The sequence below is a fragment of the Pyrgilauda ruficollis genome, unplaced genomic scaffold (genome assembly GCF_017590135.1).
Source record: "Pyrgilauda ruficollis isolate IOZ18807 unplaced genomic scaffold, ASM1759013v1 scaffold2, whole genome shotgun sequence".
NCBI lineage: Eukaryota > Metazoa > Chordata > Aves > Passeriformes > Passeridae > Pyrgilauda > Pyrgilauda ruficollis.
In genome coordinates, this window is record NW_024519206.1 from 20,099,391 (window position 1) to 20,116,918 (window position 17,528).

A 17,528-nucleotide genomic window follows, 5' to 3' on the forward strand; every position below is an offset into this window, starting at 1 on the left:
TGGGGACAGCCACCTGCGGCACCAGCACGGCTCCTGCCAGCCTTTGCTGCCCGCGGAGCCAGGGGTGACAGCCTGGAGCGACGAGGACGGCCGGAGCATGAGGCTGGAGCCTCCACGCCGCGCTCGCCCACGGGGCTGCGGCACAGACACCAGTGGTCCAGCTTGGCTCCTCGGCCGCACTGGAAGCAGACGGGATCCCAAGGGTATGAAAGTCCGCGAGGTCAGGAGATGGTTTTGAGGGGGGACGCGCCTTGACCCTCATTCCCGACCGCTGGGTCGCCAGTGTCCTTGGGAATGCTGTCGATCTCTAGTACATAGGCGATTGCCCCCTCAGCGCTGTCCCGCCCCGGGGGCAGCGCGGGAGGGCTGGGCGGTCTCCGGGGCGGGCGGGCCCGCCTCTCTACCCGGGGCCGGGCGCCGAGCACCCTCCTCCTCCCCCGCGGCCAGGCGGGGGCTGCCCGCGGCGCCGGGGCCACACAAAGCGGCGAGCGGCGGTGCCTCCGCGCCGCCCGTCCGGGGACAGCCGCGCCACGCCGCGCCGGCCATGGAGCCGCCCGTGCCCCCTCAGGAGCAGCCGCCGCGCCCGCGCTCGCACACCGTCACCACTACCAGCAGCTCCTTCACCGCCAACCTGTCGGCCAGCTCCAGCACCCTCGCCTACGACAGGGAGTTCCTGCGCACCGTGCCCGGGCTCCTCATGGTGACCGAGATTGTGAGTGCCCCGGCGGCGCGGAGGGGTGGGGGAGCCTCGGGCGGCGCTGGGGTGAGGGGTGGGGGTGTCCCTCAGCATCACCCCGGCGGCTGCCCAGGGCCCGTGCCCGCAGGTGGAGCGCGGGGGAAGGACGAGCCCACGGAGCAAGAGCGGCTCTACGGCGGGGGCACAAATGTTTCCCGCCTGGAAACTGGAAAAGCAGCGCAGGGCACACGCGGTCTGTTCAGCCTCCCGTGGTGTCTGCGGTATCATCACGGCCCGTAGCGGAAAGACGAGTTTTGGCAGACGGGGAACTGAGTTTTGGAGACTTTTCTGTAACCACGTTGGTTGTGTATGCTTTGCACTTGATAGCACACGAATAGTCATGATGTGAGAGTTAATTAAACAATTTATCTCTGTTCCCTAGATCAAAAAAACCCCCCATTTCCTTACGCTCTTAGTGCTTAGATACGCCTGTGCGGAGTGGGAGATGAACTGATGCCTTTTGGCATCAGTTTGGTAGTGAATTTGGTAGTGAATTTGGTTTTTGCAGGTAGTCCATAAGGTGTAAATGAACATGCAGAGGGCCAGGCAGTGCTAAATTCAGTCACTTGCCTTAGTGGTAGGCGGTGAACAGCACGACGCCAGGAACCTTCTGCAGGCCCGTGTGCCCTCAAGAGTGTTGAGCAGCAGATGCTCAGCATCTCCTCTTAAAAATTATCTGTTTAATTCCATTCATCTACACTATTAATAATTAAGAGTCTTAAAGAGCTGGCTGCCCCAACTAACTTTTTGAGTTTCCTGTGTGAAGTTTTTGTTGTGCTGAAGCTTCAAGGATTAATTTATCAGACCGCATTCGTTTTCAAGGCTTGAAAACATTGCGCTTCACCAGAGCAGTGGAATGGCTGTTGGTTTTGCTGACTTCAAAGTTAAAATAACCAGGCGAAGCTTCAGGCTGATGTGTGATGTAGGACCTCTGGCAGGAACAGTGCCACTGTAGAGAGGATGCACACTGACATGCCAGATTGCTGTGCAGGCCAGTACTGATGAAGCTGTGAGGTCAGAGCTGCTCCCAGCTGGTACCCTGTGTGCCAGTGTCCTTGGGAATTCTGTCGATCTCTAGTACATAGGTGATTGTAGGCTTGCTTTGGCTGTTAAGTACAGGAGATGCTTCACTGTCAAAGGTGTGTTAGATCTGTGAATAAACAAGTTTTTGAAATAATAGCTGCTTTCTTTTCCACTCCTTTTCAGTTAGTAATTACAACTGAGTTATGTACCTTTCTTGTGCTTTATCTGCAGAGTGATCCCACTGTAGATTGTTACAGAGGTGCCCAAGGCTTTTCCCGAGCCCTGCTGGAATGTCATATATTCATCCTGGCTGTGAATACTGGATCAGCTGCACTCACATTGAGCTACATGGCCACAGGGCATGGACAGGCTCTTGCTTACTCTTTGTTGGAAGTGTGCCCTCTGCTTTGTGTTGACAGGTGGTATTGTGCAGCTTACCTTTCTAAACAGTGATGGTGCTTTCTAGGGGGATTTTGTTTCCTCTCAGCCATTCCTTATTCCTGGGATAATTGTAAAATGTAAAATGAGCATTTCCTGGCCAACTCAAAGGAGCTAATAGAAGTCTCTAATGTAGATTAACTTTTACTGGTTTGCAATGGTGTATTTGAGAGAACAGAGTACAGTTCTGATATTAAGTTGAAAGGTGTAGGGCAGGTCCTACAGAAGTAGAGTACGGATAGATAGTGTCTTTAATGAAATACTTCTAATTCTTAACTCCACTTATTTTAAAGCAGCTAGAGTAGCTGTTCTTCCCTGAAATTAAAGAAAAATATATTACTGAAGACCTTTATATGGAATTAGCTGAAAGAACCCCAGTTACTAAAATCAAATAGTGAGTTTATATGTGTGTGTATATATATGTGTGTATGTATATATATATATATATTTGGCATTGCGTTTTGGTTAAACATTTTCCACCAGTTCATTATGTTGGTTGGTTTTGTTTTTGGTTGGTTTTTTTTTCTGAGAGAAAATGTGCTTTAACAGAGCATGACTAGAGATCCCAAGATCTCTACTTCAAAACTTGCTGTGCATATTCAGCAGTATTGCAGCTGTGTACCCTAAATCAGCCTGTTCTGATTGTTGTGCCTTGCCTGCACTGATTGACCCTTCAGGATATTTCTGACCCCCAGTACTGGTGCCCCAGCTTATAGCGTGATCCTTCTGCTAAGGATTTGCAAACCTGTAAATAAGACCAGCATGTAATTCAGTCTCAGGAGTTTGCAGCCTGGTAGATCTTTTCCAGTCTGAGCTCTAAAGGACAGCTGCTGTGGTAGGAGCACCCCTTTGCTTCTGGTGCCCCTTCTCTGGGACACCTGTGACATGGACAGGGAAGAAGACTGTTTTTAGTAATATCTGCTGTCAGTGCAGCTACTCATCTGCCAGATCCCATGTCCATGTTAAAGCTGAGCTAGGGGCATTAAACAATGGTGCTAAATGCTCTGAGAGTTTGCACTGTGGGGCTGCATAAATATTTGATTATTGCTGCTGTCAGTCAGCAATGTGCATGCAGCAAGAGGGGTGCAGTCTGTGTCTCCTGGCTCTGAAACTCTACTCTCCCCTCTGTGTTGGCAAAGGGCAAATCTGTGTTATTCTTTGACCAAAGAAAGGGAAAAGCAGAAAGTTACCACATAAATGAAATATTCCAGCCCCTTAAATGAAGGATCTTGATCAGGTTTTGCTCCCACGTCCCTAATTTGCATACTGTGAAGATGAATTAACTGCTGTGTGGATTTCCATGCGTGCTGGTAACCAGCCTACATCTGCACTGAGACTGTGGTTTAATGGCACAGTAAATTCAGCTTAACACTTCCTACTAAGAGATTCTTTGTAGTCGTGCAAAGCACTGGTCTGCTATTAACTCAGTCTGCTGTTTCAAATTTGTTCAAAATGCATTAGCTTTACAAAGACAGGTTTTATGATGGATCAGGTATTACCCATCCTTTATGTAGCTGCTTTAGAGCCTGTGTAAATGTGGGATGAGGCTGACTGTGCCTATTCAGCAGTAATAGAGTTATGTACCCACACCTGGTTCAGCTTAATTCTGTAATGGCTTTTGGTCTAGCACTGCATACATCTAGCATGAATGAGCTCAGAAATGCAGCCTGAAGTGTAGGCTAAATTACCTGGTGCTGACAGATTTCCATTGCCTTTGATGTCTGCCTCCATGACCAGAGCAGGTGCAAGGTTTCCTGCCACTCACTTGGAAAGAACTGGGGTCAGTTTATTTCAGTGGAAAAAGCAAAATGGAAAATGGCACTGGGTTTCTGAGAGGCCTTTGGAAACTGGCATAAAAAATAAGGCTGTCCAAAGCACTTATATACAGAAGTAGTGGTGCTTGCTGGACAGGGCAGGGACTTCTGACTCTGGAAACTTGCATTTACTGGCCTTAGTTGGCCACTGACTCTGGAAGTTAATTTATCTGCATCTCTCTAACTTCCCAGAATGTCTCATCCATTCATGGAATATATGTACTAATCTTTGTAAGGAGCACTGAGATCCATTGGTGAAAAGTAGTATAGAAGATGTAAGTGGTGTTACAGAAAGTCTTTAAATGAGAAAATGAGATGTCAATTGCCTGAGTTGACATGGAAGAAAAAATACATCATAAAAAATAATTGATACTGATTCCTACAGTGTAGCACCACCAGTCCCCCTGGAGGATTTACAGTTTCAAAATGAGCAAGTATAGCAATTTCTAGAGATATCTTTTGAGTGTTTCTTTTCTGTAAAATGATGGCCCAGAAAAGCTACGTTTATCTTCCTGGGACTTTTATGGCCAAGAAAAATGATGGCTAGTGATACCTTCTCAGAGCTTTAAATCAGCTTCTCAAGTCAAGCATTATGGATCACTTTGGGGACGTGGAGAGTTTTGTGGTTGCTATGGATGTAGTTATAAAAATATTTACTTTCTAGCAGGATGACATTGATCTCTTCAGATTGTTGCTTCATACCAGTGTGTTGCTAGATGGAGCCTCTTGTAAAACTTGCACTACTGATTTTAAGGCTTGTGATGGCTATTTGACCTTGACAAAAACAAAGACTTATATAGCTTGGAAAGGTTTAGAAGGTTGTTACTCTGCTGCTGCTGCACATGAGATCTTGTGATGGTGTAAATTTTAGTAAATTGTACTTACAGTTGCATTTCTTTATGCTGTTCTATGCACATTATTCTTTGAAATGCCCAGAATAAAATAGATACTTGAAATAGAAGCCTGATAGGAATTAATTTACTTTATTAGCACCACATAAAATTGTGGTTCAAATTTATGTTTCTGGACAATAACAATAATTTTGATCACTGGTTCATTATTATTTTTCAAATGTTAGACCTTTGAAGGTTTAACTCATAAAGGAAATATTGTTGACTTTGTTTATTCTAGTAGACTGGTGACCCTCAGAACATTAAATAGATATTGAAAGTTAGGTCAGATCTAAGATATTGAGGTTGCCACAACCAGAACAACTGGAAATGTGCACGTGTTTGTTCAACAGACTTTTCATCTTTGTATTTTTCCTGGGAGATGCATCAAACTCATCTACAAATATTAAATTGTTAAATTAACTCAGCAATAAACTCATATAAATGTTAAGAAAAACAGAAGTAATATAGAAGGGATGATCTACTGTGAGAAAGCTAAAATACAAAAATTGTATTTAAAGCTCTCCTTGCATTTAGCTTTTTCTTTTAGTCTTACGGCCTCTCTGACTGCAGTTCAAAGTTTTATGTATATATACCATCCTCCCCCTGCCCTCCCATTTCTTGGAAAAGCTCAGAAGAATAGCTCAGAAGCATGGAGGGAGTTCCAAAGAGCCTCTTTCCTCACCTGAGTGGCAGCAAGACTTTCTCTTCTTTCAGGAATAGTAGTGATTTTTTTCTTTTTTCTTATAATGTGATTTTTACTCCAATCATAGCATGTCTGCTTGCAAGTAGTTGACAACACTGAGCTACCTCCTGACATACTGAACAAGTGCTTTGCCTGGAGGAGATGTACACCATCTTAATATGATTCACTTTGAATTACTGAATGGAAAAAAACAAATCCTGTAGTGACTAGTCAGTCACTTCATCCAGCAGCTTCATGCTCCTATGCATGAATAAGAAAACACACAATATAAAGTCTCAGCTCTCTCCTTTGGTCTTGATCAGACAAAACTCTCGCTGAAGTCAGGTTTCAGTTCTTCCTTTCTTAGGTGCTGTTGTTCCACTGCTAACCCTTAGCTGTCTTTAGTGTACTGAATAGACACATCTATATGATTTCCATCTTCCCTTAGGATCATATAGTTATTTAAAGTTCTGTTTCCTGTAAGGTCTTTGGTTTCCTGGACAAGATCAGGGTGTTTCCTTGGGAAGAGAGAACTGTTTGGGGGATACAAGGAAACAGAACCTTTTGAACCTTCTCCAAGTGATGATAAAAACAGTATTAGAGCTAAAATTGTAGGAGGGTGAAAATGCCTCTTAAACTGAACGAAGATATTTTACCAAAGGTCAAAAATGCAAAATATTCTCAATACGTCAGAGTTAAGGTACAACACGTATGAAATGCCTTTATCTCTTCATGAGAAGAATGCTTTAAAGTCATACTTAAACATCTACTTCGTTGTTGGGTGGATAGTGAATATAATATAAATCCTCCCCACCCCCGCAAACTCTAGAAATTATTTTTCTTTTGTGCCTACAAAAATTCTTATGTGCACAAACTTAATTTTAAATAAATAAATAAATATTCAGTGGTCTGTGTCTGTCTGGTAGTGAAATGTGCAGTCCTCACATTATTCCTGATGGAATAGGCAGAGCTTCCCAGGTGCTTAGCTTTAGCATGATGCTGTGGCTGGGTGTGAGTCATGAGGGTAAATGCTGAGGGGACCATCATGGTCTGAGGACAAAGGTCAATGATACAGTTGTAAAGAGACTGTGACTGCATTCCTGAAAATTGCCTTTTTCCAGATATGCACAGGAGTCCCAAATCCCTGGGTAATCGTGCTATGGGAAGACAGTGGTAATGCCAGATAGCTGATGGAGATACCTGATGAAGGTGGAGACACCTGATGGTGCATTTTGTCCTAAAATGAATTGAGATCCTGGACTTGACTATGTCTCTTTTCTTTGTGGTTATTCATTTATGGTTCAGTTGGGATTGTTGGTACTTTTTTTTCTCCCAGTGTGTTATATTCTTTTTTTTTTCTCTTTCTGCACTGTCATTCCTGCTCTCTGTTTGTAATTATTTATTACACACTGTTAAGACCACAGGTTAGAGGATCTTGAAGTAATGTATGCCTATCTAAAAACCCTTGTTTTCCATGCAGTGTATGATGAAGAGGTGTATTTGTTGGCAGTGTAGTAAGAATGTGAACAGGAAAAGGACACAGAAAGAAGTTGCCTATGGGTCACACTGGATTCTTACAAAATCATTAGTGGCCCCCAGGTTTTTGAGTCCATTAACAAAATGCTGCTTCTAGAGCAAAAGCAGATGCCTTTCACTCCCTGCCCTTTGGATGGGAGTGCTCCTGTGTACCTGGGGAGCCCACTGATGTGTCTGCTCTGTTCTGTGCTCTGAACCTCCTGTGTAGCACCAACAGGCAGGGTTGGAGCAGTGGTGCCTCAAAGATTCGTCTTAAAAATTGAATTCTCAAAACCACAGAAAAATTCTCTTGGGGACTCTCAACCCTTCAGAATGGGAAGTGTGGAGGGAATGATGATGTTTTGTTCTTGTTAGTTGATTACCTTCTCATTCAGCCTACTGTTCTTTCCTGTTCTCTTCTGGGAATAACAATGCCATAGATCTAGTTTATAATGCTCATGTAGAAAAATATGCATATATATATATATATATATATAGACATTCATATGCACACATACGTTTATATATATAAATAGGTTTTAGCTTCATTTTATTTTGAATAAAGTACATATTGTATTGTGTGATATTTCCACACTTTTTCCCCTTTGAATTCCAGAAAAACAGCAGAAAGTGTGTCCTTGCAGAGAGGACCTAGCTCTTTTTTTTCTAGTGCCAAACAGCAAATAGCTTTTAGCATCCATCAGGCCTTTGGCAAGGTAGTTCTGTTCCTGTGGCCTGAGCCAGTTCCCTATGGAAGCTGCTGACACTAATTCACCTGCCTGTGAAAGGAGCAGATCAGGTATAAGGCTCTTGAAACTCCAGTGGAGGAGGGACTGAGTAAGGAAAGAATCAAGTCACTGCTTTCAGTGGCACCTGGGACTAGTCCAAGGAAAGTTTGGTGTTATGCTTATGTTGATGAACTTAAAGAGGCTGAGCTCTTGGTTCTGCACGCATTAATATGATATCCAGACTTTGCCAGACCTCTTCACTGCACAGTCTTGGATAATTCCTGGGTGTGACTGCATTTTTGCCAAGCTAGAGCACAATATTGAGTGTTTACACTGACCATTTCTGCAAGCTATGGGTGTGCAGATGACACTGATGCAACCACAGGTTTGCTGAGAGAAAAATCTTCAGAGCAAAACAAAACCAGTTTCAACAAATTGGTATTGTTAGAGGCATGCAGTCTGTGCAGTTTGTTCTGGGCAGCCACAATGTTTCTGGTCTGATTTATGATGTGCTAAAATCAGATTTTGTAGAACTGAGACAAAGTAAGTAGGTGTGATAATAATCAGTAAGGTGTCAGTCTCTGGATATATCATAATCTAGTTATGAAGAATAAATAAATTGAAAACATGCCAAACAGGACCCTGGAAAGAGGCCATGTGGGGAAAGCAGCCTCTCTGATCATACTCTGGTAATCGCTTCTTGTCTTTAACTGGTAGCCTAATGTGCACAATTTGAAAGGAAATCTGTCAAGAACTTCTGCTTTATACCGGAAAATAAGAGCAGTTTGTATCATCAGCTTTATCATGTGGCTGCTGTGTCCAGGTCTGAATTTAAATTCAAGGTGACACTGTCTTTGCACAGATCCTCGAAGTTGTGCAGCTGCTAACAGGCTCCCTTTTTTTATCTTTCTTGGCTTTTTTTTTTTCTCTTTTTTTTTCCCCCCTGTCTGTCCCATTAATATATATTTTAGCATAGGTTCTCTGCATTCAACAATAATGCTATTCCAAAGGCTTCAGCTCCTATGGTAGGTAATAGCTGAATGGGGCAGCATGGTTTTGAGACAACTGTAGGTGAAACTTAAAAACTGAGAGTGTTGCAGGCAGGAATTCAGCACTGAGGGACAGGGGAAGAGGTTAAAAAAAATCCTCTATCAAAGGGAAAACATCTACAATGTGTCTTTAAAATGACACTTCTGCTGATAACATCAGCTTTGGTTGTGCCCAGCCAGAGACAGCCACTGTAGGGCAGACTGACAAGGATCAGGCGAGGAGAAGGTGAGTCTGTGGTGATTGCCTGTTACTACTGCTGTAGGTTGGAAAGCATAAACAAATGCACAGTTGTCCTTTACAGGCTCAGGACACAACTGTGATACATGCTGGGGAGAGTGATGCTATAATTCAGTCCTTAGTGGGGAAAAAAAGACCAAAAACTGTGATGTACCTTGCTATCAGGAACCCCATGTGCTGTTCCAAAGAGTTTGCATTTGTATAGGCACTTAATAATTAACAATTTAAAAACATTATTATGTTATTAAGGTCCTGGAAATTAAGAAGTCCCAAAATTAGTTTCACCCTGACAGTGTTGGTTTCATATTGAATTGTGTGCAGGTACTGGAATCCAGTCAAAACCTGCTTGATCATGTTGTTTTTATCAAGAAACTTCTGTCATGGTCATTGCACAAAAGAGCTTTTCTAGGCGTGACTGGGATATTGTGCACACAGCATTGGAGGAAGTCATGTTGTGAGTAAGGAAAGGGATTATTCAAAGGGAGAGGATGGTCTCCTGGCTAATTGCTTCCTTGGAAAATCTGATTTTTATCTTCTGCTTGCACCACGATGTTCCTATGGGATGCTAAACAAGGCAAGTAAGCCCTAGATTTCATTGTGTCCACTCTATTCCTTGTTTTCTGAATCCCCAGCTTTGGGTCTGAGTTGCAGAAAAAAGAATTATTCTCAGATGTTTCTGAAAGTCAGTAGGAGCTCTGTGTTCTAAAGATGCAAAATGCAGTGCCATAATAGATGCTGTGGGAAAAGTTTTCCAGAAATTTGGCAAGAATTGTCTTTTGACCCTAATATTAGTGCACTGTCTAAAATTGGGATAGCATACTACTCTATCTCACAGAGATGTGTTTAATAGTTTATTGATGGACTTGTGGGGCAATACAGATAACACAGTGTTTTTCAAGAGCCCAAGCAGATGCAAAGCTCTGAGTTGCAGTTCTGCAGGCCATGCAAGTAAACAGGCAGAAAGCAAAACAGGGGGAGGCATTAGTTCTGAAGGAGATTCTCCCTTCTGTTGCTCCATGCAGGTGGTGGTGTGGAGAAGGGGAAAGCATGTGGTCAGAAAATTATAGGCTATAGCATAATGTATACTTAACTAAGGATAGAATTAACATGTGTGAAAAACTCGTTTCTGGAAGTGTTGCATACTTAGCTGCAAGTATTTCAACATGTTTGTCCCTCTCTCTCATCCACCCCTCTGCCTCCATCTCAAGTCCTAATTTTCCATCTCTCTTCTGTGGTGGGTTTGTTTTTGTTTTGTCTCCCTGCCTCATTTCTTCAAGCCCTCTTGTCCAGCAGCTCAGGGCAACATCCCAAAGTCCTGCTTTGCATGATTTTCATCTGCTCTTCTTCAGGCTTGATGGAGAAAATCAACATAGAAAATGCATCTCCTACACTAAAAATTTGGCAAAATATTGTTTTAAGAGAGGAGGTGTTGAGCAACTGAAAGTGTGACATCCATCTTTAATTATTTCATAAAGCTATGGGTGGACAAAACTATGAAAAATATCATGGTATTTTAGTACAGTATTAGAAATACTGATAGTGATACAGTGATTTAGGTTGTTGGTGAATATTGTGACATGTTTTGTTGTTGCATTCATCCAGAATACAACTTTTTCTGAAACAAAAGGCATAAAACAGGCTGGACAGAGATGGATTTTTTGAGACCAACCACAATCTTGTGGCGATCTCAGTGAAAGATGAAAAAGGCTGAAAAGCTCTTCAATAGGTTCAGGCTTCATGGAAAAGCAAGGTCCCTGCTGGAATTTCTGATTGATGCTTCAAGGCCTCTCTGTGTGCATAAGCTGTGTTCATTGGACTGTGCAATACAGTCATAACAGTTACTGTCAACAGTCATTGCCAGTTGACCTCCAAGCTGAAAATATTTCCCCTTTCCCATGCTGTTACTAAGATATAGCACAGTACAAATCAGTACATTAATTAGTGTTCTTTTTATTTCTCCTAATGCATGGGGAGAAGTTTGGATGCCAAATAAAATTCCTACTTGACAGAAAGTCGGTTGTCATTGGGAAACTACTGTATTTAGTTTTGGAAAACCACAATGCTTATTTTACTCATTTGAGTACATTATTACAGTGCTGGGACTTAACTTTAAAATGCAGTGTACAAGAGGAAAGTAATGACCTATGGCTTCTCTTGTGGTGTGTTTGCTGTTTGAAACATGGGCATCCATGTAAAGATGTATAAAACTAATCTTGAACATACAACGCAGGGCTGTGGAACTGTAATTTAATGATGAAACTTGCCGTGAGTGAAACAGTGATAAACAGCTTATATGTTACTAGGTACAATTCCATTGTTCTATTTGGTATATTGAAAAGATCTTCTGTTTAACTTCTCAGCAAAAATGGTAGGAATCTTACCCAGGAGAATGAGGTTTCCAAGAAGTTTTTCCCAAACTGGGGATTTCTTCCTAGACTTTGGCAATCATGAAACGTGACCAGACGCTTGTACAAAGACCTTGACATTCTCTTTATGCAGTAACAGACAACTGTCTAGCAAATGTTTGCCTGAAGTAAGCAAGTCAAGACAACGTGTTAAAGGTGAGATGGGGTCTCTTGTAGTGTTTTACCAGCTCAAGTTAAAATTAAACTGAGTGCACAGCAATAAATGAAAAGGAATTCTCTAAGCTTGGTTACATCTAATTTTTCACTTTCTTATTAATCTGTATAGTGTAATACTAGTCTTGGGGGGAAAAAATGAAAAAACACAAACAAAAAAAAATATCCAGCTCCCCCCCAAAAACTCCAAAAAACCCCAACCCACCTTTATACTATGCCCGAAGTAATTTTCACTCTAAAAACTGAGCTTAATTTCAAAATGCCTCTTCAATTTAGGTCTCAGTTTAAAAAAATTACAGAAAAGTGAATTTAAAAGGAACACTTAATTTTGACTTGTGTTGGTTGGTGCTTCTGTAGATTACATATTACATGGACAATGTACACAAGCAAGAAGATGACCCTGAGAACTGGTGCAAATACAGTCCGGATGAGTTGATGGGAAAAAAATCAGATTAAGATCTAATGTACACAAACAATATTGTTATGAGGAGAAGGTTATAATGAATCAGGTCTTGATACTCTTAAAACCTGTTGTGAGTTTCCCACTGACTTCTGCCATCCCGACATATCTGCGCACGAAATGAAGAGAACATGAAAGCCAACCTGCCGTGAAGTCTGTGTGCTCTGATCAGCGCTGGCATTGTTTGTCAGGCTCCTCAGGACAGCAGCTCCTTTCCGAGACTCGTTTCCTCTCCTCTTGTTGGCCTTTGGTGAAGGGCGGCTCTGCTGCTGCTTCCGTTCAGCGCTGAAGAAAAGGGTATGCCCAGAAACTTTCCCCACTGCTTTCTTCAGCCAGGGCCACGGATTAGTCTGATAAAAGAGATCACCTCCCTTAAGACCTTTCTTCTCCAATCCGCCTGCGTGGAGCACTCGCTGTCAAATTAGATGCAGATTAGGAGGAGCCTAATTAACAGCTTTTACCATTTTCTTGTTGACCTGTTGTGCTAAAATTGATTTGGGAGAATAACGGGCACAGTTAACCCACTTGGTACCAAGATTACCCCAAAAATTCCCTGTTTCTTGTTCACAGTTTCTTTGGCTTGAACGTCTAGCTAGCTGATAGTTGATGAAAGGAGAAGCTGTTCAGATCCATTGCTTGGACATGCTCTTTTATAACCCAACTGCCTAATTTATGTATTTCTTCAAAGCTTCGTATAATCATGTATCCCACAGTCACAGGCCATACCTTATTTTGTAATGAAACACTGATCATTTTTTTACATCCACATCGTGATTCCATTAAATCCTATGTGTCAAAACAGCTCAGCATCACGACTATCAATCTAAATTTGTTTATTCTGTACAACAGATGTGTTTGTCCCATAGCTGTCCTGCCTTATCACTGGCTTATGAAATGGTATATGCCTTTTCCTGTATCAAAGACAAATTGCTGTGGATGCTGTGCTCTTCCTTTTCCCTTTGTGTGAACTAGCAAAGCTCCCAGCTTGTGATATCTTTCAGTGCCCTAATTCCTTTTTGGTTTATTGGTTTTATGTGCTAAGACCTGTAATATTGTTGGCAGTAGGAGATTACACTACATGCCTCTGTGTTTGTGCACATTTCATCATAGCGGGCTGAGTTTTCAGTGTGTATGGATGTGGGCATTTTGATACAGCAATAATTCATAGTTTGAAGAAAGGGATATCTGCAAAGTACTACTTTTTTGTACTACTTTATATATATGCATAATTTTTTTAAAAATTATTTTAAGATTTTTTTACCTTTTTGATTTGAAACTAGTAATGTCAGGCTTTGCTGGGAAAATGTGCTAAGTATCTCTGACTGCACACAAGAGTTTTTGAACAAAAAGCTGCCATGTCATTGTACAGGCTTTCCCTTCCCCCCTCAGTGGGAAAACAGGAACTTCTGAGGGGGCAGTAAATAGCTGAAATACTTAACAAAGAGCACTTGAACAAAAGGCTGGTAACACCTCTTTATTGTATCTGCGCTATTGTCATTCTAGGGAAGAAAATATTGAGCAGAAGAAAGCCGTGATCCAAATCTGAGGAAATAGAAAGGGGAAAAGGTGTGGAAGTTAGCTAAGTAAATATAATTTAGTTGATTGTGTATATTGGGATGCTATAATATAAACAGCACTGCAGGAAAAGGCTTGGGTTTTTCAGAAGAGCCATTTGGGTGGGAAGGGCAAGCTGTAAGCTTGCATAATGATATGGAGGCTTTTTATTCAAAAAAGCTTGCAGTCAAAGATATTTTCAAAGTGTTTCTCCCCCAAAGCAAGCGCAGAACACCCCCTCACTCTGCCTGTAACCCCTCAGCAACTTGGCTGTTGCTACCTCAGAGCTCTCCTCCCCGTAACCTTGGCGTGAGTGCTGCATCACTTGCTGCTCAGGAATCACAGCTCACATGCAGACAGCCTTCGACAAAGCCAGTGGCTGCATTTTTGGATATTGGTACTTTCGGCTGCCTGCACCACGCCAGCAGCTGACTCAGTCACAGCTCTCCCCAGCCTGAGCCGTGACGAGCTGTGACCTGAGCACAGCAGTGGTGGCTGACTCATAAACTCTTTGGTGGTGCAGTCTGACAAGGTGACTGCCCTCCATTTATCTGCCTTTCTCATCACCAAGTGGTCGATGCTGTGGGAGCCTTGTCCTCGCCTCTCACAGCTCAGTCTGTGCATGGAACTGTGCCCTGGGACAGAGCTGGTGTCCCGGTCTGCTCACTGGGCTTCGGTAGTGCAGGGGATGGGTGGAGGCTGGCTGGGATGGAGCAAGCAGTGCTAACTCAGTCCATCAGTTTGATGTTGTGCTGAGGAGATTTCCCTGAAATTTAGAACAAAGTTCTAGCCTGGGCTAGGACTGTGGGCACACTTTGCTAAATCAGTTTGGGGCTTGTACCAGCTTTCGATCCAACAGCGTGCTTGTCTCCCAGAGAAAACTGCCCTGCTGACAGAGGAGCTGGAAGGAGAATGTGTGGGAAATACCTTACCACTAAGAGGTGTAATTGCTCTAAACACCTTCAGGCATGCGAGATTCATTAATCCATAGTAATCCCTGTAGTTTGTAGCCATCTGACATCTGAGCTGTATTGGGAAATCAGATTTAGAGGAGAAATGGAATCAAAAATTCTTGAAATCCCAAAATATATTAGCTGTATTGTGGGGACAGTGAAGCATGAGGGAATGCAGTGAGAGCAGCAGCTCTTGGCATTTCTGTGTTTATGCACTATGGGAGGCAAATACAGAATTTCTGGTTTCAGACTGATAGCTTATAAGTGCAGACAGCTGACAAGGTCTCCATGCCGTGCTCTTTGCTGCAGTTCACATTCTAATCTGTGGTGATACCACAAACCAGTGATTTGTTTACCTCAAATACACTGAGCATTGGAGTGCAGTAACTGAGGAGCAGCTTTGTCTGCAGCCACCCTTGCAGGGCACTAACCTCTGGCACAAAAGCAGAGCAAACACCTGAGGGACGTTAAATCATTTCTGCTCACATATTTAAATCTGAATAAACCAATGGATTGAGGGGAGGTTTTTTTCCTTGACTGGAGACTTTTCTTGCACTAGGAAGCTGGCATTTGTCACCAGTTGTTCTGTTCTTTGTTTACATAAGGCCCATTGAAGCAGTTGGAGAACATTATACCCTGCCCCACAAACAGGCATGTATACTTAATTTATGACTTTGGTAGTTTGAATTTCGAGTGTCAGGTATCCCACAGACCTTTTTACTTTGTTCTTTTATGCTGCATGCACTGCTTGAGTATTTATTATGGAGAGTAGACAGGCTGTGGGAAGTCCTTCAGGCTTGTGGACTTTTTTCTTCAGAACCTTGAAAATAAAGTTATGGAGCTCAAGAAAAAGGAGTTCTCTAAAAGCATGACTGATGTGTAAAGTTGTTTTACTTGTTTGGCCAATTAATTTTTTTTTAATTTGGCATTAATATTTTCACTTGCATATAATTCTTCACTCTAAAGTTGCTTTAGTACCCTAAAACTCTCTGCAAAGCATTAAATGTGGAACAGTGATAACAAGCCTTAAATAGGCCTCTGTTGAAAACTTAATTCTGGATTTGTTCTTGATTCCTTCAAAATCATCTCCTTCTACTACTACCACAAAAATAATAAAGTCAAAGATAGAGCAGAATTAAAAAACCCAATGTAGCTTGTTGCCAGAAGCAATGCTAGTATTTGTGATTATCTCTTGTTCAGTTGTGTCTTGTCAACAATTTTGAAATATGGCCCTTAGTTCAAAGTTGTCTTTGATATATTGGTGACAGATGGACATTTTGGAAAAGGACATGACTTGAAACTGACTTCAGAAAAATTCAGATGAGAAATGGGGCTTGGGTTTTTCACCAATGAAAGCAGTAGACATTATGGCATCTTTTTTTTAAAAAGAGAAGATGAATTTTATCATTGCAATGTCTGTGCCAAGGTGTCATCTCTTTCCAAAAAGCATGTTGTAAGTTGAAATCTTTATGCCATTGGCAACGTGGCCAAAATGGTCCTTTCTGACAGTGAAATCTTTGAACACAAATGCCTCCAGAACAGGATATGCAAGTGTTAAATATTTATAGGCATGCAGTTCTTCTGTGTTGTTATTGCTAAGTGTACTCAGGAAAGAAAGCAATTTTGCCAGAGAAGGAAAAGGATTTTTCATTGAGGTGCTTCTACAACATGTGGATCAGTCTTTGTAAAATCCTTAATCTTTACCTAAGAATGTGAATCATAGTCCTTAGGGTTGGATTATTATTCCTGGAACTCAATATAGAAGTAGTCAGCTTCTAAATAGGCAGGCAACAACAGATCTGAATGCAGACTTCTTTCCTTATCTCTTGATCATCTTATTTTCTCCTCTTTTCATTGGGTAAGGGGAATTGTTTCAACTTTTGATGACTAGAAGAATCTATCTCACAGCAAGAAAAAATTCTGTATTGTACAAAATCAATGTTTGTGGTTTTCAGCTGTGGAAATTAAAAGATACTTTAAGTGTAAAGGTTTTTTTGAATGAGCAGTTAAGGGTTTCCTCCTGTTTAAATGGATGAAGAATGCAGCATTAGATTTTCATAGCAGGTATTCCCTTTGAATTTTCCATTGCATCATATGTTGCTTTATGACTCTGTGTCTTAGCTATAGGGCAAAATAATATTCCCAAAGCAGTAATAAGCTTCCTATTTTAATGTAGCAGCTAAGACTTGTGAAACAATGCTGCATGCCCGCTAATTTTAGGCATCTCTATTTACATGGCCTAACAGGAAGGTGGAGACGTAAAAATAGCAACAAAGAGCCAGTGACATTATTAATAAAGCAGCTGTATACAGCATTGTTCTCTTGTAGACAGCATTTAAACAAAGTGAACTACATAAATAATCATTTATAATTCATAAGGTAGCCATTGTTAGGAATTCTTCTTTAAAAATAATTCACCTCATTAGTGTAAAAACTATGGCAAAATTACTTTTTTTTTTTGTGGATGTGTACTTCATGTGCACACATGCATCAAATGTTAAAATTAGCTTACAAAATCATTGCCATTTATTGAGAAGCTGGTATTTTTCTACCCTCAGGAAATATGTCCCTTCAGGGGAGATGGGAAGGACAATAGAGTGCTGCAAAATTTCTTTCAAAGGAAGAGTTTGTATGTCCATAGAAGAGGCAATGTCAAGGTTAAGGAAGACTTTTCATGTATGTGATTTTATTAGATCAGAAGAACAAATCCTGTCATCATGCTCCATTAAGAAACAGTAGTAGTTGTAGTAATAAAAAAAATAGTAAATAACCACATTGGGGAAGACATGTTCAGACAGACACAAATGGCCCTGTATCTTTTGAACTCAGAATCTGCTTCTGCCCTTTTCCAGTTTGAATAAAAAAA

General features: G+C 41.7%; 1 protein-coding gene across 2 annotated transcripts in view; it reads left to right on the forward strand.

Moving 5' to 3' along the window:
• The first annotated feature begins 460 nt into the window (after positions 1-460).
• Positions 461-17,528, forward strand: part of CMTM8 (CKLF like MARVEL transmembrane domain containing 8) — a 35,035-nt gene continuing 17,967 nt past the window's right edge. For both annotated transcript variants that reach the window (XM_041466837.1, XM_041466838.1), the window contains exon 1: positions 461-712. In XM_041466837.1, the coding sequence (XP_041322771.1) occupies positions 545-712 (168 nt within the window). In that variant the 5' untranslated portion in view covers positions 461-544. The remainder of the gene's footprint in view (positions 713-17,528) is intronic.